The sequence below is a fragment of the Gossypium hirsutum genome, chromosome D05 (genome assembly GCF_007990345.1).
Source record: "Gossypium hirsutum isolate 1008001.06 chromosome D05, Gossypium_hirsutum_v2.1, whole genome shotgun sequence".
In the NCBI taxonomy this organism is placed as follows: domain Eukaryota; kingdom Viridiplantae; phylum Streptophyta; class Magnoliopsida; order Malvales; family Malvaceae; genus Gossypium; species Gossypium hirsutum.
This window is the reverse complement of record NC_053441.1, coordinates 61,287,157-61,314,666: the sequence shown is the minus strand read 5'-3', so window position 1 is coordinate 61,314,666 and position 27,510 is coordinate 61,287,157. Positions and strand designations below refer to the sequence as shown.

Here is a 27,510-nt window from a genome sequence, read left to right as displayed (position 1 = left end):
AATAAGTGAAAATATTTCGTTTTTGTCTATTTTTTTACACAAATTGGCCGATTTTGTCGTTGGGAGGTCTAACGTGTGTTTGAGTGATGTAGGGACATCCCAGAGTTTAAAAGTGAGAGAGAACAACATCAAGGGCAGCAGTATCGTGACATCCAACCCTTGGAATCACGACCTCCCAGACAATATAGAAGACCAAGGATACCCTTTAGTGGTATCGCAACATCCTCTTTGGGTATCACAATATCCACCTCTCAAGGAAGACCTCCAAGTTTGATACTGTCTAAGATATCGCGATATCCTCCTCTGGGTATCGCAATATCGCCTTCATCGGAGGGATAAACTTGGACAAAAAGGAAAACAATTGTCTACCCGACCCACCAATCACACAAGGCCTTTGTAGGGGCAACTTTGGCATCAAAAAGTCATCAGAACATCCTTCAAAGTAGCCAGAAATTGTCGAGGTGGAGAGACACACATTTAGTTTAGTTTTGGATTTAGTTTTCTCTAGATTTTTTTTCTAGTTTTTCTCTACGCTTTTCTAGGATTCTTATTTTTTCTCTTCTTCTATCTTATATTAGAGTTTATTTTCCTGCATTTACTTCTTTTTCTTGATGTTCTTTATGTTAGTTAAGTTAGTTAGCACTGTAGCTAAGGTTTATTTACATTTCTAGTCCTTGTACTTTATTTTCACGACTCTTTAAGGTTTAGTTTAATGTATTTCAGTTTATTTCACTTCAAATCTATTAAAGCTTGTTCCTTTTATGTTTATTGCTTTAGATTTCTTTGTTATTTGGTTTCATGCTATTTAAGTTTTCTTACATAAAAATCTCAACTTTCACATTTTTCTTAAGTTTTACGTTTATGGATGCTTTGTTTTCTATTGTTATGTTTATTTTCTTGACTTTGAACATGTTTAGTTAAATCCATAAGGAGGTTGGTTGATGGAGATGTGGATAAACTAAAATATTTAGTCAAAGGACTAAATCGTAACAAATTGGACTAATTTGAATAGAATTAAGAACTTAGGTAGTGATGCCCCTAAGAGAATATTTAGATAAAGTGAGATTGAAAGGTAATCTTGTCACGCAACCGTTCATTAGTCTCGGATTAATTGATGAGATCGGAAGATAAGCAAGGCCTAACACGTCTAAATTGGTAAAAATAAGATCGGAAGATAAAATGAAGTCACTTGGTAATTTATGCGATTTATGTCCCTAGTCTGAGATTTGGTGAACCACATCGAAGTCAACCAATCCCCATTGGTCATTTTCTAGATAGTCCCTCTAATTTACATTTCTTGCAATTTAGTCCCTAGAGTGGAATATTTTATTTTCTTGCAAACTTATCTTTTATGAATTACCACAATATAAAATCGTATTAGTAGCTATTTAGCCTCTATCGTGTATGCCAGTTATTGCTTAATCGCCTCTTCCTTTGGGTTCGATCATTGGAATACTTCAATGTTTCATTGTAACACTATAAATATTACAACTGAGTTGTATGCTTGCAGTAAAACTGGACTTTAAAAATTATTTCATAAATTAGTTGTTTTAATGCACATGCGCAGAGCCGGTCAAGTTTTAGGCACCATTTTTGGGGAAGACGGTTTAAGATTGAGTGATTATTAGTGTAAAATTTTAGGTAGAGATAAGTAGCCAAAGTAGGATTTATAGATACAACATTATTTTCTATTTATTTTTGTGTTATTCAAATTTTAGTTAACTTTGTTCAATCTCTCGTACTTGTAGGAACATTATATGACTCGAATCGATAATGGTGTCTTACCATTTGAGCCAGAATCAAAATGTATTATCACACACGCAAAAAGGACACAACTTATGAGGGACATTCCATTTCCACCATGAGAGCAACCTATTAAAGATCCTCAAGGAAAAATTTGATAACCACCACTACTACCCATGGAGCAAAGAACTTTACGCGACTATACAATGCCCAATTTAGATGTTGTTCAAGGTAACATTAATCGCCCACCGATTAATGCTAACAACTTTGAAATTAAACCGGTAAGGACCCAAATGATACAATCCATCATTCAATTTCAAGGGTTAATGAATGAGGATCCCAATGAACACCTCTAGCGGTTTCTAACCATTTGTGATACTTTCAAGTATAATGAGGTATTCGATGATGCTATTCGTCTTCAGCAATTCCCTTTCTCTCTTACTGGCAATGTTTTTATGTGGTTAGATTCATAGCCAGTTGATTCATTCAACACTTGGGATAAGCTAGCGAGCAAATTTTTGGCAAAATATTTTCCACCAAGCAAGACGATGAAACTTTAGATGGACATTACAATTTTTTTACAATTAGAAGGGGAGTCATTATACGAGGCTTGGGAGTGCTTCAAATTGATGTTGCACAAGTGTCCGTACCATGGTTTACAAGATTGGCTGCAACTTCAAGTCTTCTAAATGGATTTGATGGGAATTTATGCTCTAGTCTTGATGGCGCATACGCTGGAGCATTCATGTCAAAGAATTACGCCGAGGCTTCCTAACTCATCGAGGATATAGTGATGAAGTCTTACATGTGGTTGTTTGAGCAGTTCACATATTGAGCCAAACAAGCGGCAGCAAATGCTGTCACTAGTGAGGATACGTATCAACACGTCCTCAAGAGAATTAACCGATTAGAGATAAACGTGACCAAGGCTCAAGTCCAAAATAAATCTAATCTAACCAAATTTAAAATAAGGCACGATGATGAGAGAAACCATATGGTGGTTAATTATGTAGGGAATAGAGGATATAATCCTTACTCCGACACTTATAACCCCAGGTGGCGTGATCATCTTAACCTTAGGTGGGGAGAGAACCAAACTGGACCTTCAGATCAAGGAAACCAAAACGCTAACCTCTAAAACCCAACGCACCATAGCAGCCTCCATTACCTTTTAGAGCACCTCAAGAGCAAGAAAGGAAGCCAGCTTACAGTAGTGACCCTTCATTGTCGATTAGGGTGAGTAAATTTCAGGAAGGCTTGCACTTGTGTGGCATATTTAGAGTCAATCGGACCAAGTTTTGCAATTGTTGTAAAACAACTTGGCCTCTAGCATACCTAGTAGTATCGAACATAATCCGAAGAGAGAAGAAAATGAGCACGGGAAGGTAATCACCGTTAGATCTGGGTTATGGTTAACAAACCTATCCGACCAAATTATGGGGAGAAAGAAGTAGGTGATAAAGAGGAGAGAACTCACACTCATAGTGTTGGATAAGGGTTGCTGAGAAGGAAAAAACCAAAAATGAATCCACACAAGTCGAAACTGAGGATAGACATTTTCCACCACTACCACCTAGCCCAAAACCCGTACTCTTTCTAAGCTACTTGGAGGAAAAATAAGAAGAGAGATGCTGAGGAGATTATAGATTTCCTCATAGATTTGTTGGAACTTTTTGAGAGGATGCCGAAATATGCTAAGTTCCTTAGAGAAGTAATGTCTCGTCGGAGGAGAATAGAGAGAAGAGAGCAATTTGCACTTAACGAAGAATTTAGCGCAATAGTGTCTAAAAGAGTTCCTTCTAAACTAAAGGATCTATTTTAGCTTTACCATCCCCATTGAGATAGGGGGAGTAAGTTTCAAGAAGGCCCTGTGTGACCTAGGAGCCATTATCAACCTCATTCCATTGTCAATTTATAGGAAGTTAGGTTTGTAGAACTTAAGGAAACGAAAATCACCTTGCAATTAGCTGATCGATCTTTAGTACATCCTAAAGGATTCCTTAAATATGTGTTAGTGAGGGTTAGGCAATTCATTTTTCCATTTGACCTTATCGTGCTTGACTTCGAGAAGGATCTAGAAATTATGATACTCCTTGGGAGACCTTTTTTAGTCACGTCTAAGGCCACCATAGACGTAAGACAGGGAGAATTGGTTATAGACATTGAGTGAGAAACCAAAGTTTCAAAATGTGTCAAGATAAAGTCTAGGTTTAAGGAAAGGCAACCATCACAAAAGTATAAGTTCCAAGTGATTGAGATGAGAGATTATCATGCTAACAGGTTTGCAAATTTCATGGAATGGTGTAATCTTTCAAGTGTTTGCGGGCCATGCAACATTTCGATGGTGAAAAAAAGACATGTTTGAGTGTCAAGAACACCTATGAAACACCATTTTAGTGGTGTTACTGACTGCCTGAAGTTTAATTTTTAATTCGCCACTTGTGGCGATTGAACAAAAATTGTAAATAATTAGATGTTTTAAGTATGTACTCCATTGTAAATAATTAAAATTAGTTTAGTTTTGCCTCCCTTGGGTATGATCCTCGAAGTACTTACCTACTTCATTTTAACGTATTACAATCTAACCTATATACTTGCAAAAACCACCTAACTCTTGTATTTGATTGCAGTATTCACACTCTAGACGTTAGCATGTCTGGAGGTGGTCAACTAGTAAGAGCGGTGGCCTCTTACGATTGAGATGTACAAGAGAGCAATACAGTTCGAGTGAGATGATGGTGGAGTGGTGGAGACATAAGCTAAGTCAAATGATTCGAGGGGAGAAACTACCCAACAAAGAGAATGGTTGGGAATCGGCCGAGGCATTGAGACAATTTCGAGACGAGTTGAACCAGTGTCATTCCGAGTACGCGATGAGGGCATCGCAAGAATGGGTGGGGGAGAATTTCACGGGACGTGGATCAAAGCCCGTGATCACTGCACACAGAGCGTCCCATGGAGGTCAATTGATTAAATGGGGCTTATTTGACGCACTTGAACTGACTCGATTCATGGAACACAAGGAGAAGTACATCTACTTGAAGCCTTAATTGCCCAGTGAAACATTCCAATAAAATTAGAGTTACCAGGATGATTATTGTAAAACTTAAGGGATAAAGTCTTGGAAAAAATTGGTTTAAAAAAAGTAGCGGAAAATAAATTTAGGGAAGAAATTATTTTAAATTTTTTTACAAAAGAAGATTTTGGTTGTGATATCTAAAATAATAAACACTTAATCAAAATTGAACATTTTTTATTCGTCTAGTATGAGCATTTCGACTGAGTAGTCTTTTCTGCTATTCTCAAGCTCACGTCTGTCGAGTGTGGGCTCGTTTTGAATCAGAAAATTTTTCACAAAAATTACTAGTGGGGTAATTTTGAAATTTCTCTAAACTTTTGGGTCAAATTGTAAATCAAAAAAATATCTCTAGAAATTTTCTGAAATAATCTCTTCATAGAATTTTCTCTCTACAACTTTCTCTTGAATTCAAGTGTGTGTAAAATAATGACCCAAGTCTCTCTTTATATAGAGACAGATTAGAGAGTTCAACTATGATTAAACTTAATCACGGTAATATTAAATTAATATAATATTTATCAAAATAAATATTAAATTAAATTAAATATTAAACCTTATTAAAATAATATAATGTTTATTTACAAGATAGTTAATCTAAAATCAAATTCTCTAGTAGTATCTGGTGATATAGGTGCGACACCTTTACGACACTCGAGCTGGTTCGGTTGCTATCGATTTGGTCCGGGTCAGTGACAATCTGGCCGATCCAGTCTAGTCACCGGTTGGACCTTTGGCTCGATTTCACATGCCAATTCTGGTTAGACCAATTTTTGGGTCTTGGTCTTTGTTTTGGGCTCTCAGACCCAATTTACGATCTCAGGTCCAAATTTTAAGTTCAATTATCCATTGGACCAATTGTTTGACTTGAAAATTAATTTTCAAAAATATCATATTAATTTTAATTAATTTAATTTTACTTTATCAAAATTAATTTTCCCAAAAATCACTTAGATTTTCCAAATTATTTTTTTAAGAAAATTCTTTATTCAAGTTCTCTAGTTGAAAAATTCTCACAACCACCTAATTTAATTTCACATAGAATAAATCGATTCAATTAAATTATTTCCAATGCCGTAGAATTTTCTTCTGATTCAAACGCAGTCTGATCGAGCTTTTGTTGAGTTAGAGAAGAGACCAATCGGACATACACAATTAGGTTCTAGTAATTGTAATTATGTTTAGAAGCATCATTTCGATAATTCACAGATACTTAAACATGGAGTCAGTCCACAAGAAATACCATGATTGAAAACTCCTTATTGTATACTCTTTACAAAAGCAATTCATCCAACTACTTTATCCAATGACCTCGTTATGTGTATGACACCCTCATATGATATCATTAATTCCTTTGAGTTAAATCCGTTCACTCAATACAATCATATTTCATCTCATTGTCACCATTGTGTCTTCTTAATGATTAATATAACCACTATTAACAAATGACTGTGATAAATTGCTCATTCAAGAACAAGCAACCTGTGACCACGTTCCATATTTATCAATCCACACAATGTCAATGAAGGATATCATTAACTCTTTAATTGAGCTATGAATTCCATTGTTGCTAATAAAGCCATGCCATACACAAGTCATGGACCCAACATACCGACTATGGGTCCGATCATCTTTAGAGTATAAGCCTTCACTTATATCAAAGTACATGAGTTGCATACGGATGGTCAATGACCAACTCAGAATTTAGGTAAATCACACCATGAACGTCACAAATGAATTAATTCACAGACGGATTCAGAATTAATTCATCTTAAGTCCAATCCAATGTATCATTCTACCAATGAATACATCTATGTCTCTACACGTGGAGTCAACTGCTCCGATAGCCAAGACTAGTCATCTTCCCAATTAGAATTGTAGGCGACATAATAATCCTTATTGGTATTTGAATCAAATGTTCACTTTGATTCTTTTACAGGACTACAGACTTATTTATATTATCTACCGAAGTAAGTTGTCTCTCTCGCAATGTAAATTTTCTTACAATGCCACTTATCTTTAGATTGAATTTAGATAATCAATGAGCTAATATTTGCTTGTCACAATTTCGCTATGCATGCAAAATATGAAAGACAAAAAAATACAAAAGACATAATAGTGAAATGTGAAATTAACTTTATTTATTTATTCATCTTTCAAATAAATAGAAAACAATTACATGTTTACTACAATATTAGCACATTTCCCAACATAAATATGGATAAATTTTAAATCCCTTAGGACTCTCATTGTGTAGATAGGCACTAATCTCAATCATTGATGTAATTCAATTTGTACCATTAAATCTGGAGGAGCTCAACTATAAATAGAAGTCTTCCCCCTCATTTGTAATCATCTCACTGTATTTCATTCTTGAGTTAAAGAATACTTTTGAGAGCATTGACTCAAACACTTAGTGTGCTATTTCTTGCAGCTTTTTTATTCGAATTCAAGTCCCTTCGTCTTTTCGAGTTGTTTCCACTTTATTTCAGTGCATTGGAGAAATTCCGTTGTGAATTCTCATTTTCAAGAGTAAGGCTAACTAAGGCGGATTTGGAACAAAGAAATCATCTAAAACCATGTGGTTTACCAAACTAAAATTTTAGTTTCGTGACAATAGGTCATGGAGACTCTGAGAGGTCTTTAGAGATATTGATTGCTTCTAAGGTAGACTTTTAGGCATTACCTTTTCATTTGTATATAAAGAAGGTAACCATTTAGCTTATGCCCTTGCAAAAGGGGGCATTGATCGTCCTTCGTTGTTTTCTTTTTGGTAGCAAGAATCGTCGTTAGTTGGCTAATGGCAGATTTGTAGTTTTGTATTTGGACACCTATTAGATTAATATATAGATCTTTTCTAGTGAGAAAAAAAAAACCACTTGTACATGCAAGAGTGAGTGTGATGAATTCTAACTTTTATAAAAGAAAATATAATTATTTATAAATTATATTAATATATAAATATTTTTTGGTACAATCACATATATCATTATCTATTTTACGGTTTAAATGTAATTTTGTTCAGGCCAAAGGTGATATTTAATAAATAAATTATTCTTATTTTTTATATAAAAGTTGCAGCAATTTTAATATTATATATTAAGATATTTATTATAATGGACATTAATAATATAATAAATATCAGTAGAAACTACCTACAAACAAATTAATATATATTTATTACATTTTAAATTAACTAAATTATATTTTTCTCTACGTAAAATATCATTACTTATATGTAACTCCCCTTTTCACTTTGTTGTGAAACCTTTTTACGATTTTTTAATAGCATGTTCATAACAATATAAATTAGGTTTTTGATATATGACATGATGGAAATAAAAAAAAATAGTAATATGGCCCCCATATAGATAAGCTCTTATCAATCAATTATTGGGTGTTCATACCTAGTATTATTAAAGATTATAATTTTGTTTTCCATAAAGAATAATATATATTATTTTTGTTGAGATTCAAAACAAACAAAAAAATTGAATTAAAAATTAATATTAAATTGTATTAGTCAATATTATTATTTTAAAAATAGTAAAAGCTTGTGAAGTTGATATTGGCTCAGATTACGCATGTGCTAGTATTATATCCTCTTCAAAATATGAATTTTAAATTAATATCCCCTCCTTTATACCTTTTGAAAGATAGCATCAAGAAAGCACACTAGCCTCTATATATAGGGTTGAAAAAGTTTGAATCCTAAACCTAGCTAATGGAGACAAAATGAAATGTAAAATCTTTTGCCCTCTAGGGTTTATGGAGATTAACCATAAAAAAGAGCTATATCTTCAAATTCAAATGCAAAGATGATAAAAGATTAAACAGAGTTTCATACATACAAGCCTTAACTAATATATATTCTTAAAAATGTGCATCATCAACGTTCTAATAAAGTTCTACAATAAGGACTTCTATACAAGATTTCAATATGTTGTATCCTAGAAAGCACCCCTACGTAACATACAAAAACTATATGTATACAATATATGTATGTTATAAATTAGAGTTCACCTATATCTGTGGCCCTTCAAGAGATGAAATTGAAGCCTGGTTCACCTAATGAAGCGTTTTCTATCTCTTCCCTAATACTCAAAATTTCAATCTTTACCCCCAATCCAAATGCTTCATCACTATTTGGCAACTTATTAGCACTAGGTTTCAAGCTACTATATGAAAATTTTGATTTTGAACAACTTATTTTAAGGGTATAAATTTAGATATATAGATGGAATAACTATGGAATACCCACTACCTGGATTTGAATTAAGAGTACCAATGGAGTCCTGGAAGTTGAAATGGAGGCCTATAAATCCCATCTCCCATTGACCCCATCATTGTTTCTTCTTGTTGTTGTTGTAATGAAGGACTTTCTGGTAGCTGGCTAAGCAGAGTGGTAACAGAACCATTCCCATCCATCTTTTCCATGCTTCCATCATTGCTATCCCCATGAAATTTCTTGTTTGCTTGTGGCTCTATTGAGGTTTCATCGGTCCAAAACAGTGATGGGAGATTCCTTGTGAGTGGATTAACCATAGATTGAGACATTGAACCATTGTTGATCCCTTCATCACTATTATTCCCCATCATTCCATCAAACAAGCTATGTTCATGGTTTTCAAGCAGTGTGCCAAAACTTGTAGCAGTACCCTTTGATGCAAATTGAAATTTGGGGTTATTATGTTGGTTACCAATTGATATTGAAGGTTGTATTGAACCAAGCATGTCATCTATGGAGTCATCTTTATCCTGATCCAAAGGTCTATGTGTGTTGTTTTTCTTGTAGATTCGACATAACACCCAATCATCAAGCTATAAAAAAGAAAAAATCTCATTTAGCAAACAAATAGCTTGAAAAAAACCAAAAAGAAAGTGATTACTATGATTACCCTTAATGAGTTTTTCTTGCTGCTAAAGTCATATCCAGGAGGCTTGTTGTTATTCTTATTATCAGCGAGCCTATATTCGTGCATAATCCAACTAGTTTTAATCCCTTTAGGTGGCTTCCCTCCATAGAAAACCAGTGCTTTCTTCACACCAACCTTTTGAGTCCCACCGGATGTTAATACCGGCTTATCGGTTCCGGTAGCTTTCCAATAACCCGAAGTCGCCGCCCTGTTTGGCCGAACTCCGTTCGGATACTTTCGGTCTCTGGGACTAAAAAAATACCATTCTTGCTCACCAAATGTCGCCTTTGCTGCAAAACCCTCAAAATCACTCAAATTCAAACATCATAATTATATTTTGAACAAATTTTTGCATACAAAGATTGGGTTTTTACCTGGTAACTCCCATGGATCAAACTTGTATAAATCAACCTCAGCAATGATCGCAACAGGCAAAGGAGCTGAGCTAGCCTTTTTCTTGAGATAGTGAACCACTAGTTCCTCATCTGTAGGGTGGAACCTGAACCCTGGTGGTAGGTTAGGCTGCTGCGAGCCAATCGAAGAGTCCGTGCTCTCCATTGATGAACCTTCAAATCTCTATATATGTATATGTATACGTATAATTCAGTGATGAAAATGAGAAGTTTTGGCTGGAAATACAGAAAGCTTTTGAGAGGAGAAGAAGAACATGATATGATAGGAAGCTTTTGTATTGAGAGGCTGCTAATTTAAATGGGGGGCAATAGGGAAGAAGACAAGACTAGGAATGGTGGGCCAGAGTTTATTACATCAATGTTTGGCTTCTAATTTATCCACCTAATACCGACAAAAACACGTGACGGTTTCAAGGGTAGGTTAGTCATTTAAATTTTATTGCTAAAACCAATGTTTAATTTAGGCTCAATCCCATGCACAGCAAGCAGGTTGACAAAAGACATGCAGTGGTTGGCAAGTACATTTATGTGAATTATCAGAGGTTGAACCATGAAATGGTTGAGATGTTTTCATCTTCAATTAAGTTTTTTACTTCAATTCTTTTCTTATTTTTAAATTAATAATTTAATATTTGGTGTACAATCAAATATATCAATGAAGTAGATTATCATAAGTTATAAATTTGAACACAAATTTCATCTACATAATTGGAATGTCTAAATCATTTTTCTTCTTTTCTGGTTTTTTCATCCATTTTTTTTGTCTAAAATTGGTTAAAATTTGTTTTTCCCGCTCTATTAAGCTTAAATTTGATATTTAATTACTACACTTTAATTTATAATGTAATTTTTTTCTTGTAATTTTATAATGTTATTAATTAATCTAAATAGTTAATATCATTAAATTTTTTATTAAAATATTACGTGATATATATAATTTTAATGACCTAAGAGTCTCAAAGACGAATACGTGGCTTTTTATTTTTATTTTTTAAGTTTGTCTTGCTTCTTGTGCTTTTATTTTATATTATAAGACAATGATCAAACTTCAGTTTTAACCCTTATACTATTTCAATCAAAATGGTGATGTTAGTTGTTTTGAGGTACACTATTCCAATATATATATATATATATATTTCATCATGAGGAGTTTAAATGAATGTCTTTAAGAAAAAATCTATATAAACATTTTCAATGTTATTTTTATTGTTACATGACTACCAAGTGACTTTTAAAAAAAATTTTAAAACATCATACCAGTGAATTTAATAGAAAAATTTAAATAATGGTAACAATTGAACCTAAATTTTTAAAGCCAAAAAGTAGAGGCCTAAATTTCTAACAATAAAACGAGGATTAGAGTATGTACTCCATAATTTGACACAAACAAATGATCAACTGAACCCGTAACATGAAAATTATACTGATTATTTGTATTTATTTTTAAAGGTTTTAAGAATATGTTAGCATATAGTTCATCTTTTGGTGTATAAACTTATACACTAAAGATTTATTTTTAATCTTGAATGCTTTATTATAGTCAATTATTATAAATAAGGGTTAATATTTGGTACATGTACTTTTTTTTATTTTATCCGCAGCTTTAAAAATTATTTTTTTATTATTTTAATATCTTACTATATCCCAATATGAAACTTATGAACCCCTGATCCTGTTTGTAGAGTCTACACACTCTCTTAGCAGTGTACCAAATACTATTCCTATAAATAATATATATAAATTTATATTTGATACATTGGCGACGGTGTATAATTCTACACATTATTTGTGAATCAAACTTTGATACATTGTTATAAATTAAATTATTTTAATACCAATAAGTGTTAGGTACAATGGTAAGACACATTTGCCAACAACATATTAGCGTGGTAGAAAGAATATAATATTGTAGGCATGAGAACTTAAATTTAATTCCAAGCAATCCCATTTCCTACTCCAAATTATTAAAAATAAGGGGTAAGGCACCTTTAGACTTGTCCAAGAGTCAGGTAGCCCGTTGGGCTCGATAGGCAGGTCGGGCCTAGACTTTTTGAGCAAGTCAGGCTACCCAAAATGGGCTTTGATTTGAAATTTTTTTGGAACCAAGCTTCAACCCAACTCAACCTGACCCATGTACACATTTAGGCACATTGCACATTCAGAATGAGAATGTATATTTAAACTTTGAAAACGGCATTATTAATAGAGGTAGTCATGAAACTTGATATGAATCGTAAAACAAATATAAAGATTTAAAAAATCATTTTAATTTATTTTTAATAGTTAATAATATGTATGGAATCATATAATTACCACAACTGAGGAGATTTGAGCCGAATGGAGGATGGAAACGTGTAATTCCCAAAAGAGGAAGGGAGTAACACGTGTGAGGTATGGAGTGGAGGGTGGGAACCACAACCCATACAAGGCAACAAAAAGATATTTCTCATGGTGGGGTTTGGGTACAAAGCTATTTAATTTTACGCTTAAGATACCATGCATTCCTTTTTGTTTCTGCAAAGAAAATCCCATCACCCTCCAAAATAATAATAATAAATAAATAAAAACCCATTTTGTTTGGTCACTATAGGTACCATTTGCACCACTAATACAAACGTGAAGGAGACCATGGCCCTTTGCTTCGAAATCTTTGACTATCCTCTTTGTTTCGAAACGTTTTAATGGTCATATAAGAACAATTCCTTCATTTTTCATATATGGTAACAATGGAGGAGCTAACCAAACATGTATGTTTTAATCGCTTTTTTTACCACTTCTAAAATGGGGAATGTACTCGAGAGGTTCTTCATTATAGGAATTTTAGTTTTACCATTATATAAGACTAATTTGGGACATAGTTGACAATTATTACTTAAAAATATTATTTACCATTTAATAGAATTAATATTTTTTAAATTTTTATAGTTCTGTAAGTGAAATTTTTTATTTGATATTAAATTGTAATTAATTTAAATTTATTTATTTTTAATAATATAATTTGTATAATAAGGAGACCATTTTTTAAAACCCTATGATACTAGTGGGAATCATATTTTTTTCACTAATTCTAACTGTCCCAAAAATCGTTGAGGAACGGCCAAAAAATATCAAAGACAGGATATGGAATTATGGGTAGATGGGGTCAAAATGTTGGTTTAATGATGAACAAAAGGGTCTCATCAGGTGCCATTTCTTGTAGTCCCATTTCTTTCTCATCAAGTGACAAAATCCCCCACATTAATCCCCCCACAATCACAATCTCAAACCATTAACTCTGTTTTCCTACTAACCTCTTCTTCACATTAGGAGCTATTTAGAAATTAATAGGGACAAACAAGGGGAAATTGTGGAATAATTGAATAAAAAATGGGTTCACTCCTTTTACATATTTGATTTTTTTTTCTTTTTCTTTTGAGAAAGAGCAAAAGGAACTAAAAGAGAGAGGATATTATTACATTAAGATCATGCTCCATTAAGTTCACGTCATAGCAAACTTTTATCTTGCACGAGTAAAAATCAATGCTTAAGCTTACGATTTATACCCACATGTTTTATCTCACTATATTACTTGTTGACTAGGATCAAAAGCAAGGAATTTGTGATTGTGGATACGTTTTCATTTGTATCTATTAGAGAGAAAGTTAAACATGATGGTCAAGTTTGGTAGATCAGGTTATTGCAGATGTTGTTTGTGGTGTTGTTATTTCATTATAATATCATGTTATATTTTACATACGTGGGATCTTATTTAAAAAATCCATTAATAAATAAATTGTTAGAAGTTGTGTGATCCAAATTCCTGTTAAAATAAAATACATGTGACAAGATAGGGGGATCTACGAGGGCGAAGGCTAAGGGTACGATACAAGCTGCACAAATGAAATTCGTATATAAATTTACTTCCTCTATTTGATGTTGATTAGAAAAAAGATGTTTTAACCTTACTGTATTACTTGTATTTGACTTTGATTAGAATATGGTTTTACAAACCTATAAATAGACGTAGTCTATACTCCTTTTGTATCATTCAAATTCGACATAGTGAATTTTCTTCTTCTCTGCCCGTGATATTTTCCCGAAAAGGTTTTCATGTAAAATTCTGTGTTCTATTTTCTCTCTTTCTTTGCGATTCATTGTCATTATCGAAGTTCAATTTTCACATAAACAATACAACAAATAATTAAAATCCAATTAATTCTAAGATTATAACAACTATGACATTGTGCAATTCTAGGTGAATTCTACAAGATTACTTGCCTTCAAACTCGTTCATACTAAAAGCTGCAAATAACTCGCACAAAGAAGTAAAACGATCTCACAACACACTAATAGAATTGTTCCTTAGTGAACTGATTTTGTGCTCTCAAGTCATGTTTTCTGTGAGCATGAAGGTCCTTTAAATAGGCTCTCGTCTAGTTTATAAATTCCACCAAGATATTCATCCAAATCTTCAGGACACAGATGATAGAAAGATAGTCCATTTAATCTAGCCATCATCTCTAGTTAAACCCAATCATTATCTATAAATCAAAATAAATAATAAGAATAAAAATAATTACAAGTCAAAATGCTAGTCTTACCAGGATACGTATAATGTTACTCAAGGTTTACTCAATGTGTTATAATACTAGGTGCAAAACTTGGTGTAACATAACAGTTCTATAACAATCTCCTCCTTTTCCATTTTTTTTACAAAAAAACCCTTTTAGCAAATAGTTACATAATCCCTGCATTTAGAAAATAATTAGGGAAACTAGATGATCACATCATTTCATCCAAAGAGTACAAACAAGCAACCACAAATAAACTCCCTTTAAGAGTATTGTATCATCAAATCACTAACCAATAATTGAAATAACAAGTTCCAGTACAGTAAACAATCAATATTATAGTTGTTCATTTAAATCGTCACAAAACCAAAATAAGCCAAAGAATAAATTGTCCCAAAAACATAGTAACCAGATAGGCATGAAACCATAAACACCAAGCAGAAAAATCATTATCTCTACCAACAAGTACTAAGTGTAACGGTAAGGCAAACTGCACCCCCCAAGGATAGAATGTTGGTTCTAACCTTAGAGATGACATTGTTGAGAGGAGTAGTTATGACCTTCGAATATAGACCATATAATAGACATGAATAATACGAAACAAAAATCTTTATCTCTTTCTTTTTTATTTAAAAACAAAACAGACTAAAGCTCCTGCGATATTTGAGAATCACCGTCAATACCTCGGTGTAGGTGTCTGGGATAATCCTTTGTTCCATAGTCTCGGGGCTATTTACAACCAACCAATTAAGAATTCTCAAATGGACTAGTACTAGCAAATGCCTCAAAGATGCAGTCATCGATTCTCCCGAGAGGCCACAATACCACGAGCAAATACATTAATTTAATGACGAGGAGCGCATTTTTTCTATGTTACTAATACTTATACTTGCTCTGCTATTCTGCCCAAGCCTGGCTAAGAAAGAGTTATGGGGCGTAAAACAAAAAAAATGCTTATTTTATTTTGTTTTGGCCGATAATACTATATATAAATAGAAAATAGAAAATTAAATATACGACAAATAATAAATAAAAGGCCACTCCATTTCGGCAAAAGACCCACACCCAAGTTCCATAGCTTTGGGTCCGCTATCTCGATCATGATTTTCCTATCCCCAGAGGGAAAGGTCCTTCCCTTTTGGGCCGGTTGAGGGCGAGGAGGGATTCGAACCCCCGACACCATGGTTCATAGCCACATGCTTTAATCCTTTGAACTACAGGCCCCACCTCGTCTCCACTGGATATGTTCGCTCCCCCTTAGTAGGTACACCTCTTGCGATTTGAAATTAATGAAACCACATTGCATTTTGATTGAAAAAAGTTTTACTGATCCTTCAAATCAGCCAAAATAATATATAAATAGAAAATAAAAAATTAAATATACGACAAATAATAAATAAAAGGCCACTACATTTCGGCAAAAGACCCACACCCAAGTTCCATAGCTTTGGGTCCGCTATCTTGATCATGCTTTTCCTACCCCCAGAGGGAAAGGTCCTTCCCTTTTGGGCCGGTTGTGGGCGAGGAGGGATTCGAACCCTCGACATCGTGGTTCGTAGCCACATGCTCTAATCCTTTGAGCTACAGGCCCCACCTCGTCTCCACTGGATTTGTTCACTCCCCCTTAGTAGGTACACCTCTTGCAATTTGAAATTAATGAAACCACATTGCATTTTGATTGAACAAAGTTTTATTGATCCTTCAAGTCAGCCAAAATGCGTGCTTTGTGTGCTCCAAAAACTTGAACCCTAAAAATACCTTCTAATGCAACTCTAGACTCAACATTAGGTATACCACCTTGAATGTCAACTTTATCAAATTCAACTCTTATAATATCATCCATGTTCTTCCCATATTTCAATTTTTTGGAGACTTTTAGTGAGGTAAAAGTGGCTCTAAGTGATCAGAACTCTTCTTGATATTGCGTTGCTCTATCAAAATCTCGTATATAAGTAAAGGGAATGGAAGATAACCATAGGTAGTCTTATTAGCTTCCACTTCGGCATCAATTTAGTAAAAAATTAATGAACCAAGATTAAAAGAAATAATGTTACCTATCTTGCAAAGGAAATCTGCCAAGCTTTTTTTCACCTAGTGACATGAAAAGAAGTTATCTAATTTCTTATAGTCATCTTTTGCAAAGTAAAGTACTTCAGGTATAGAAAAATGATTTATCACTTGGCCACTATGACCTGATACTAGTAATGAATTCTTTAATAATTTCATTGTAATGTCTTACACTCAACCCACACGAAGATTAGATATAGGACGCCACGTTGGTTGCCAAAGCAACTCAATAAACAAAACAAACCTTCATATTAAGCATAATAAAACAATATATGTAACGCTTATAGGTGTTACTAAGGTTCCACAGATGAAATCAAGCTTAAACGAGATTTGAATGACATTTGGGGCCCAAAATACACAAACAGTGACCCAGGTACCAATACCTAGAACCAATGCAAAGATACAAATGTAAAAAATTCAAATAGTGAGCTCCAATACTCAATGTTCCAATATAATGAAAAGCATGTTTCGATACATCAGGACGTATATTGAAATCTTGAGACTTGTACTGATACATGCCTCCTCTATTTCAAAATTTTGGTTACTGACTTCAATGCCTCGCAATATTGAGGATAAGGAATTGATACATATCATATGAGGAATTGATACTTGGGCATGAGGTTTCAATACCTCATCCTAGAAACCTAGATTTTTGGCATATTTGGTCATTCTAATATGCCTTAAACACACATCTAAGAAAATTGAAATGTAACATAAACTTTACCAGCAAAATAAACATACTAATACAAGATTAAAACATGTAATTCCATAGTAAAAAAAAAACCCAGTAAACCAAAATTCAACCATGTAAGTGAACTGAAAACTATAACATATAATCACATGCCGTGGAATTTATCAACATAAGATCTATGTAAAGGTATTTCATGTTACCAAAAGTGTCCAACCTATGCCAAAGGAACCAAATGGCTAAAAACAAAATCAATCACTTAACAAAATGTCCAAAAACCAAAATTAAAGCCTAGTACATGACATACTCTACTAATTACACATAAAAGGGTTTACAAAATCCAAAGTGCAATTAAGACCCCCTCAAAACTATTGATTGGAGCTCCAAATACTCTCAAAAAACCCAAATACCTACATACAAAGCCAAAGATCAATACGCTAAGCTTCCATTAAGCTCAATGGTGCTAAATTAAACCAAATCCACAATATATTCATTAACAAAATAAGTATACAAGTAACAATATTTCATAACAAGAATGTAAAAAAAATAAGCATACTAATAGTAACAACATCACAAAATCTTTACATGCATAGCTCTTCGAAAATACATTTCAATAGTCAAATATATCATAAAGCACATTAAGCACTCTTGCATATATTTGAGATACCAATTTCTAAATGTCATGTTCCCCATTATTCCATTTAAACAAAACATTTTTCCACTAAATTATACATGGAACGAAGAATGGATACAAGAATATTCCTCAGACATTCCAAATATTGTGCACAACCACCAAAAGTGATATCAATACTTTAATGCGTGTATAGACATGACTTTCACAGACACCTTAAATATGTACACAAATGCCGATTACAATGCATACAAGAATCAAGTAAAAACATGTCAACTTATCCTTGGTACTATATCAACTTAAGGTTTTTGTTATTTCTAATCTTATTTCACACTTTAAGATATTGACCTTTCTAATTTTACTTCTCTTACAATAAGGTCCATATCTCAAACTACAATTCTTACATGCCAACTAATTAATGTAGCTTAATAACAACAACTAACTAATTAGAGAATTGTGAATATGACACCATACTCATTCCCGAAAACCTCTCAATATAACTTCCTACAATGGCTTAGCTTCCAAAACCCAACATTCATCATAATTTTTAATAAATCTACTCTCAACATCAAGGCACTTCATGAAATTTATTTATCACAATTAAAGAGAATTGAAAGTGTGAATCGAGGGTTGAGTTGAATAAGTAGAGAATCTAGTAAGGTGGTAAGGTTCTAAGTCCTTCAATGTACATAAGATTTAGAAAACAAAGTTAAGGGTTTTCAAAACCATTCTAGGGGTTCCACATATTTCTGGAAAACTGAGTTTTAAGCTGAAAGTACTGAGTCTAATTCATGATTTTATTTGTTATACTTAGCTACCAGGAGAAGGGAAGCTCTGGCATTTGGAAAAGCTAAGGTGATAATGCAAAAAGGCATCAAGTGAGTTTCTACTTACCATGTCTTAAATGTTGAGTGGTTGTCATGACTCTGTATTAAGTTCTAAAATGATGAATGATCTCTGTTGATTGTGTATGTTATGCATGGGTAGGACTGTATGGTATATGGGTGTTTGCCAAAGTATTTAAATGTGTATGAAATAGTTATGATTTCATGTTTTAATAGATAGTGTACTTTATGCTGGCATGTAAGTGAAATGCGTGTATCATATGATTGTAATGGTGGGAAATATCAATGGGTTACATGAAGTTAGGACTGGGAAAGGGTGACTATGTTAGATTCCGTCATACGATGTTGTTGTGGGCAAATCGTGATTTGCGAAGCTTCGGGCTTTGCGGAGGAGACACTACGATTTTCAAGCATCAATGTTAGGCAAGGTGTAATGGAGGAATGGGTGGAGGAAGAGGAGAAAACGAAATTTAGTTAAGATTCTGCCATTCGGGATTATTGGTGATGAGCAAAGCTCCGGGCCTTGTAGAGGGGACACTTCGATGTTCGAGAATCAAGGTGATATGTAAAAAAGGTCATTTAGAACGACACTGTGACAATGATATTTAGGTTCAATAAAGCATCACCGTGATGACGATCAATAAGATCAATGGGGCAACACTACGACAATAGTATGATTCTTCAAGACGACACCTCTAAGAGGTTTAAGGTGTAAGACCACAGCTTGAATATGGCAACCCATGTAGTCTGCTAGGACAGTAAAAGGGGTAGTCCGTCGGGACAGTAAACACATGGTGGCCTATTGGGACAATAAATATGGGGTAGTCTGCCTGGACAGCAAACACAGGAATAAAGAAACAAGTAGAATGAAGAACAAGTAAACTGAAATACTTGAATAATATAAATAAACTCTTGGATCAAAACTGATTCCAATAGGAAAAACAAAAGAGTTATCAAAAGCTAAAAGAAAAATAATCTAATCCTACTCCTAAACTACTAGGGTTTTTAAAGGCGTCTAAGACGATGTAGTTACGTCAAACCCCTAATGTCTTATTCATAAAAGTGTTGGAAGCCCAAACTAGGTCTTCGACACATCCTAGGTCTTCGAATAAAGTTAATTGTTGGACAAAAATAGCATCGATATACTTGGGCAGCATGTCGACCTGTGTCGTGCCACATCGTGTCTATGAAGTGATACGACACACAATATCTACATTGTGTTGTTTATGTTGTGCTTTGATAGCTCGAAAAGCTTGTACATCACTCGTCCCTTACTTCCACATCAATTGAGCCTTAATATCTTAATCCTACACACTCAATTGAGCATATTAGTACTACTTAAGGCCTGTTTCGGCCTATTGGGTCACAACACTTATAAAATATGTTAAAAACACTTATTTTATTAATATTTAATCTTAAGGTCTTATTACTGAAAACATAATATTAAATACTAAATTGTATAGAAAACAAGCACCTTAGGTGCAAAATCAACCCAAATTAACTACCATATTTGATTGTAGGTCATCAACGTACCAACTTTCATTACCAAGTGAACTCAGGCTATCAATACATCAAAGCTTATGAGTCATGCAGACGTAGTTCATCACTTACTCAAGATTGAGGCAAGCCACACTATAAACGTCGCAAGTAAATAAATTCATAAATGGATCTAGTATTTATTTTAATTAGGTTCTCTCCCATGTGTTGTTAGACCAGCCAGTAACATCTATGTCTCTATCTTCTATGAGTCATCTACTCTAATACCCAAGACAAGACATCCCCCTATTTGGACTTGATTTAAAACATGTTATTCTTTCAATCGAATTGCTTAATTTTGATTAGACTAAGGACTTGTTTAGATTATCTACTAATACATGTTGTCTTTTCACATTACGATCCGTCCATATAATGCAACTTAATATTAGTTAAATGTTATATTATCAATAAACTAATACTTACTTTTATTTTTCTTTGCATGGAAAAACCATTGATGCAATATAAAAAAGATATTAATGATATTGATGGAATTTTGGTAAACCATTTTGTTCAAAAAAGTTACAATTACATAGACATAATCAGTACATTAAGGGCATTAGATCCTAACAAACATGCATAATAGAAATACATAAGTTTTGAGCCTTAAACAATGTAAACAAATCCAAATCTTGGAAGTTTGTAAGATGGATTCTTCTTTCCTCAATGAAACCAAATCCTTACTCTTCATAAGATGAAATCGATAAGGATTATTTCTTTTAAGAAGGTGAATCAACTTGATTTTGAACCTATCAGGTCTTGTTTGTTTCAACTTCTGAAGTAAAGCTCTGGTCACTAGTGCCTTTGCTGGTCATTTTCTCCATCTCTTTATCAACTACTTTTGTAGGCTTGTCAAAGTTTAAATGTCTTCCTCATCAACTATATTAGCAGTAGGAGTAAGTTTCTGAACATGTAATGCAACTCATTCAACTTCAAGGGTCTCTTCAATCATAGTAGGTTGATCTTATGTTGCAAATTTAAAAGCAAAATGATTAGTTTTTTTTTATCTTATTGTCTTGTTTATTTTCACAATTAGGCTCAACTAATTCAACAATAATCTTATAGAGGGTAGCAATTTTTAGACCATTAATAAGATATCCTAACACATCAAAAGTAGTTTCCTTAGGGTTTATCTTCCCTTATTTTCTCAACTTCTTTAGACAATTTTCTCATATGAAATAGATTTTTGATTAGGAATGTCAATAAATTTAACAATATCTTTGCTAGGTTTAAAAATTGAATTAATTTTCACTAAGGAAAGCCTTGTCATTTAAGGGAAAGTAGCAACCCAGACACATTAGGGTTTCCTCTTGTAGGTTCAACAAAAGGTGCTTCATTGATAAAATTATTAACCAAGTCATTATCAACCTTAGGTTCATTAATAGGGAAGGAGATACTGACCTATTTTTATCATCAAAACTATCCATGTTCATCAATTTGTTTCCTCAAGCCTTGAATTTTTTCATGAAAATGATTGAGCAATTTTTGAAGTTCTTTTTGCCCTAACTGTTATAGATGTTCCTAAAACATCAATTCTACCTTCTCTAGTGTGAGACATTGTGAAGATTCAAATGGAGCAAGTAAAACAATAATAACAATGACAAGAAACTGGAAAATAATTAACAACTATAAATTAATTGTAGTGAAGAGAGAATAGGAGTCTATAATACTTAAAAAAACAAAAATTCTTGGGATTGAAATAAATAATAAATCAAAACTCAAGCATAGAGAAAAAAATAGATAAAATTTACCTTAATGATGATTTCTTCAAGTTTTTCTTCCCAAATCTACAAGCCTCTCAGAATAGCTTCTTCATCACATAAGGTAAAGATTCTCAAACATTTCCCCATTTTCCACGTCTCTAGTGCTTCTATAACCAAAATACTTTTTCCTATTTTGAAAGTCTTCATCAAAAAGTGACTTATTAGCCACCTTTTTGTTATCCTTTCCTCTCACTAACATTAGTATAACACTCTTGGTCCTTTTAGCTCTCTTTGATTACTATTCACTTTTTTCTTGTACTTTAACTCCTTACAGCACTCTATTTCAATTGCAAAGATAGATCTAAAATACTTTCTTTCTTTCTTTCTTTTTTTACTTTTTCCAAGATGCACCATTTTCATTAGGTTCCTCTGATGCCTTCTTAATACTCAATCCATTTGAATCAATTAGCACATCAACCATACGACTACCAACCTTTATTCTATACATATATACTTCAATTTGTACATTATATTTAACTCTAATGGCCCTATTTCAGCTACAAAGTCTAATTCTTCATTAGGACTCAACATATCAATCCTCGTAGGCTCAAACTATTTAAATCTAGTAATAAGTATTTCACTAATAAGATCAATCTCTTCGCATGTTCAAAATTAGATCCATGAACCAACCCACCCGACTTATGTGCTAATTATTAACCCAATGAGTGACTCTCTATTCTAGTTAATTTTCCTCTAGCATGAATAACTTGTGAGCCCTCATAAAGAATCTCATCTCCCAATGCATTCCCATGCACACTCATCAGAAAATTCCTTCCATCAACTATATTTGAAGCATCCAATAATGCATTATCAAAGTCAATATTTTCCTTCCATTTGTAAATCCATCATTCTACCTTTATCTTATTCTATAGGCTTCATCCTAACTAAACCTTTTGTCTTCCTCAACTAAATCAATCAACAACAATGTCCTTATTTGATCACCATTGTAAAAAATTGTATATTCTAAAATCCATCCCTCTTTCTTAATCATGCAAATCTATTTAAACCTTTCAAACACCTATACTAACACTTTGAGGTTCTCACATCTTTCCTCTATTTTCTCATCAATGGTGTCCAACTATGTGTTGTAGTAAAAAAGAAACCATTATCTACATCATAAAGAGAATCAACATTGCACTCAAACAGACACCACAATGCCCCATAGCAGTGATATCCTCACAAAGGTGTTATTGTTCCACAAGGGAAATGACACTCCTATACATTGTATGATAACTGTCCTCTCATTTACTTGAAACTCGAACAAACATGGTTTAATGTTCGTGAGCCACTAGTTGAGCCATCACTAGCTTTCCTCCTCCATCAACTTCCTAGTCTCATTATAATCAAATTCAATCAAACACATTGAAGATAAAAATACCCTTAGATTTGAAATTTACTATAAGCCAATTGACGTTAAAAAAAACCTCTAGCTTTTCTGCCCATACAATTCCTTAAGTAAAATAGTCTCTTTTCATCAACATCTAGTTCATAGCATATTCACTTTTAATTCTTTAAATCTTTTAAACATAAGGGTTCCTAAAAAAAATTGAGATTTTTGGCATTAACAATTAGTTTTATTCTCCATTTAACATTTGCATTCTTTCTCAAAAGCCTAACTTTACTACCATGTCTCGCAACATTGAAACCAAACCTATGTGTTCAAATATTTGAAGTTGTTGTAATGTTCATGAGGAAGTGTGCACTCCCTTCATCACTGCAACAAACAACTTTTCATATTTAGAAGATTGGCAATTTATTGAACCATATCTTTGGGTTGAGCTGAGATCATAGAATGAATCAAGCTCATGAATGAAGTTCATATTACTTGGAGAAACTTATTTAGCATATTGGATCAGATTGGATCACTTATATTGAATCCCTTGGATAAAGGAAGTTGGATTACATCAAAATGTTGAAGTATTATCTGCAAAACAATCCATTTTACCTTGGTTGTTAGTATTATATTGTTTTTAGCTATTTTGTTTATTGTTTAGTCGGGATCGTGATTGATCTTCATTATGTTAGCAAGTCTTGAAAACTCTATATAATTGAGAGACTTGTATAGTTTGATGTACTAACTATTGAGAGCACATTTTTCTTTTCTAAATAACTATTGAGAGCACTTATATGTTTGAGCAAGGAACATTATTTGTAAGAGGTGCATTTATGATTGTAAAATCTTTGTGTTGTGATTTTATAGATTGAGTTCTTAGAGGGAGAATTTAGTGGTGAGATATCTAATCTTCAAAGGTTCAAGAGCGAGGAATTGTCACTAGGGTGTGATAGATATTTACTTATTTTAATTGTTTGAAGATAGTACATTCTTCTCACTAAGCTAGGCTTCGTAGACGTAGGAAAACTGAACTACATAAACAAACTTTATTGTCCCCTATTTTCTTATGTGCTATCGTAATGCTGGTAGAAATGCCCACTTCCACAATCATTTCTACTCATACTTTGCTTGCTAACAACTGTTTCAGGTCAACACCATGTCTTGAGATCATCAGTCGGTTAAGAACCTTCACTGCGCTCCACTTCATTCCTAAAATCTTATCTCACAGAATAATTTTTTAACCCCTATTACATGTATTTGGTATGCAACCACCTCCAATTCATTCTCTCTAAGATATTCACAAAATTAGAGATAACATGTTCATTTATTACTTTAGGTTTCTACTATCCATTGTCTATTCAATTGTTAATGAAAATTAAAGTTAAAGAATTTATCTTCATTTTGATTTTTCTCCTTATCATAACTTTTGTATGTTAGTTGAAAAAAATTCTTAATGAAGGGAAAGAAAGGATTTAATTTAATTTCATTATAGTCTTTTTGAGAAAGGTAAAGATGGATTAGTATGAGTTTAAATTGTTTAAATTAAGCAAAATGGGAAATATATAGCCATGTCCTTATATTATTTGAAACAACTTGAATTTGAGTGAAAATAGGGTATTATCCTACCTCCTTAGATAATGGGTTGAAAATGATTTCATATTGAAATCGGACCTTTCCTCTTAATACAACTTTAAATAAGTGCATGTAAGGAGATAATCTTGTAATAAAACATTCAATAGTTGAGAGTTTGTCAAGATTTTATCTTTAGACACTAGACTAAAAATCTAGTATGAATTATACCAACGGACCACATGGTTGTTGTCATGAATTTTTTTTTTTTTTAGAACATGAGTGGTCAATATTTTGCTAGATTTCCCATGTAAGTTGCATAAACCTTAAGTTAATGGCCATAGATGATATGTTACCAAATTATGTTAGCAGTCATCTTCTTTCTCTCTCAAATGGTAAACCTAACATCTCCTTTATTTGTTCTACGTGAAAAAAAGGAGTGGGCCTTCATGTGTTTATATATGTAAATTTTTTATCAAAGAAGGTGGCACATGTCTCAAGTTTTAAATTTGTTGGATGTTAGTTTTATTGAGTCAAGTGTGTACACAAATTTTTTTTAATTTAAATTCGATTTTAATCCACTTTTTATTAGATCATCTTAACAAGCCATGTTTTCTTTTTTATTTTTTGTTTTTCCCAACATTTTTGTACCTTATTGAGTTAAAGTGATTAAGCAAGAAAGCATGATATATAGCACAAACTCGTACGTCTTAAACTCAATTCCTTATCCCAAAACAAACATTCAAATTGTATTGGATGCATGAATATGCTTTAATGAAGTTCTAAAGATTTCTTGTAATTGAGGCGAAAAAGAAAGAAAAGTGTCCTTTTTTAACTAAAGAAGTAATTAATTTAATTGTATATCTTTCCTAGGCTTAGGCTAGAGGAGAAGTTAAAGAAATTTTTTTGAAGGGACCAAATTAAACTTTTTTATGAGAGATAAAATACATTTTTTTATCATTATAAGCTTATAACTTTATAATTTTTAGGATTTAATCACAAAATTATCATTTAAGAGAATCAAAATACAATTTTACTATGTATTAATTTATAATTTCCTAAATTTTAAAGTAGTTAAAATACAAAAATTTCATTTTAAAGGGCTATTGCCCTCATTGCCCCTTTAACTTCGCCCATGGCTTAGGCTATCATCTAAACCCAAAAAATCATCTAATGTTTGAGACAGTTGGATAAAAATATTGGATGAAAAAAAATACACTGAGACTCATTAGACATGTCAACTTTTTGCCTATGTCTGACAGTTATTGGGGTTCGTTTGCTTCATAGAAAATGACTTATAGAAAATGTTTTATACATTTTTTTACGTTTCTTTCATAGAAAAAAAATTAGTCAACGAAAAATGAATTATAAGTTAACGAAAAATGAACTTTTTTTTCTTGTAAATTAATTTATCTTTTTGAAAAGCGTAAAATATTTTCTAAAAAAAACTCACTTATGAATATTTTTATTTTTATATAAAAATTAACAATAAAAAGTTTCATTTTAATTTTTAAGTATATTTAAAATATTAATATCAAATATTATAGTGTTGAATATTATTAGACATACAAATTTAATTATTTACATTTAATAATATAATAAGTTGTTAATATAATTAATACAATTTATTATTACAATTTTATTTTAGTACTAAATTTTAACAATAATAATTTTAAATTTTAAATAATATTCTTAATATATTATTGAAAAATATTTATATTAATAATAAATATATTAAAACTTATAAATATTTAATAATGAATGTTTTATTGTATAAAATATAAATATTTGAATTATATAAATATGAGTATGTTTAAATCATGATTAACTTCATTTTTCCCTTTCAACTCTAACGTGTTACTATTCACTCTCATACGCGTAATTTAAATTGAGCTTTAATTAGGCATTGTTTATTATTAAGTTTATATATTATATTGATTATTATAAAATAATTTTCAGTTGTCAAAAAGAAATGTTACTATAATATTTTGTAACATATATTTTTTATGTAAATTTTTTTGAAAATAATTTAGGAAAATTTACTAGACAATGAAAAATATTTTACACAAAATCATTAAAATACCAAAAAATATCAATTCTTCCAAAAACTAATCTATTTTTCAAAAATAATTTTTCATAAGTTGTTCAATGAAACAAACACAGCCTTTCTACACTCGTTTTAAAAAATAATCAATTCATCTTTGTATAAATTTAACATATTTTTCCAATTTTGTTACATAATCAAATCAAAACCTAGGTAGACAAAATGTTTACAAATACTAGTCTAATTATCTCCATTCATTCTTGTTTTCTTTTTGATAATGATAATGGATAAAGATTGTTTAAATACTAACTTCGAGACTGATATCAACTGAATATTTGA

General features: G+C 32.3%; 1 protein-coding gene and 2 non-coding genes across 3 annotated transcripts; all 3 read right to left on the bottom strand.

Moving 5' to 3' along the window:
• Positions 1-2,294: 2,294 nt before the first annotated feature.
• LOC121218030 (small nucleolar RNA R71) lies at positions 2,295-2,401 on the bottom strand. The gene has a single exon (XR_005914302.1). It is a non-coding gene; the product is annotated as a small nucleolar RNA R71 (small nucleolar RNA).
• Positions 2,402-9,009: 6,608 nt separating this feature from the next.
• On the bottom strand, positions 9,010-10,351 carry LOC107903546 (NAC transcription factor 56-like). Its single transcript, NM_001326926.1, is given in 3 exon segments — positions 9,010-9,640; positions 9,718-10,025; positions 10,110-10,351. Coding segments are annotated over 3 exon segments (1,038 nt in total). The 5' UTR covers positions 10,294-10,351; the 3' UTR covers positions 9,010-9,094.
• A 5,864-nt stretch (positions 10,352-16,215) lies between these two features.
• On the bottom strand, positions 16,216-16,289 carry TRNAR-ACG (transfer RNA arginine (anticodon ACG)). The gene has a single exon. It is a non-coding gene; the product is annotated as a tRNA-Arg (tRNA).
• Positions 16,290-27,510: the final 11,221 nt, after the last annotated feature.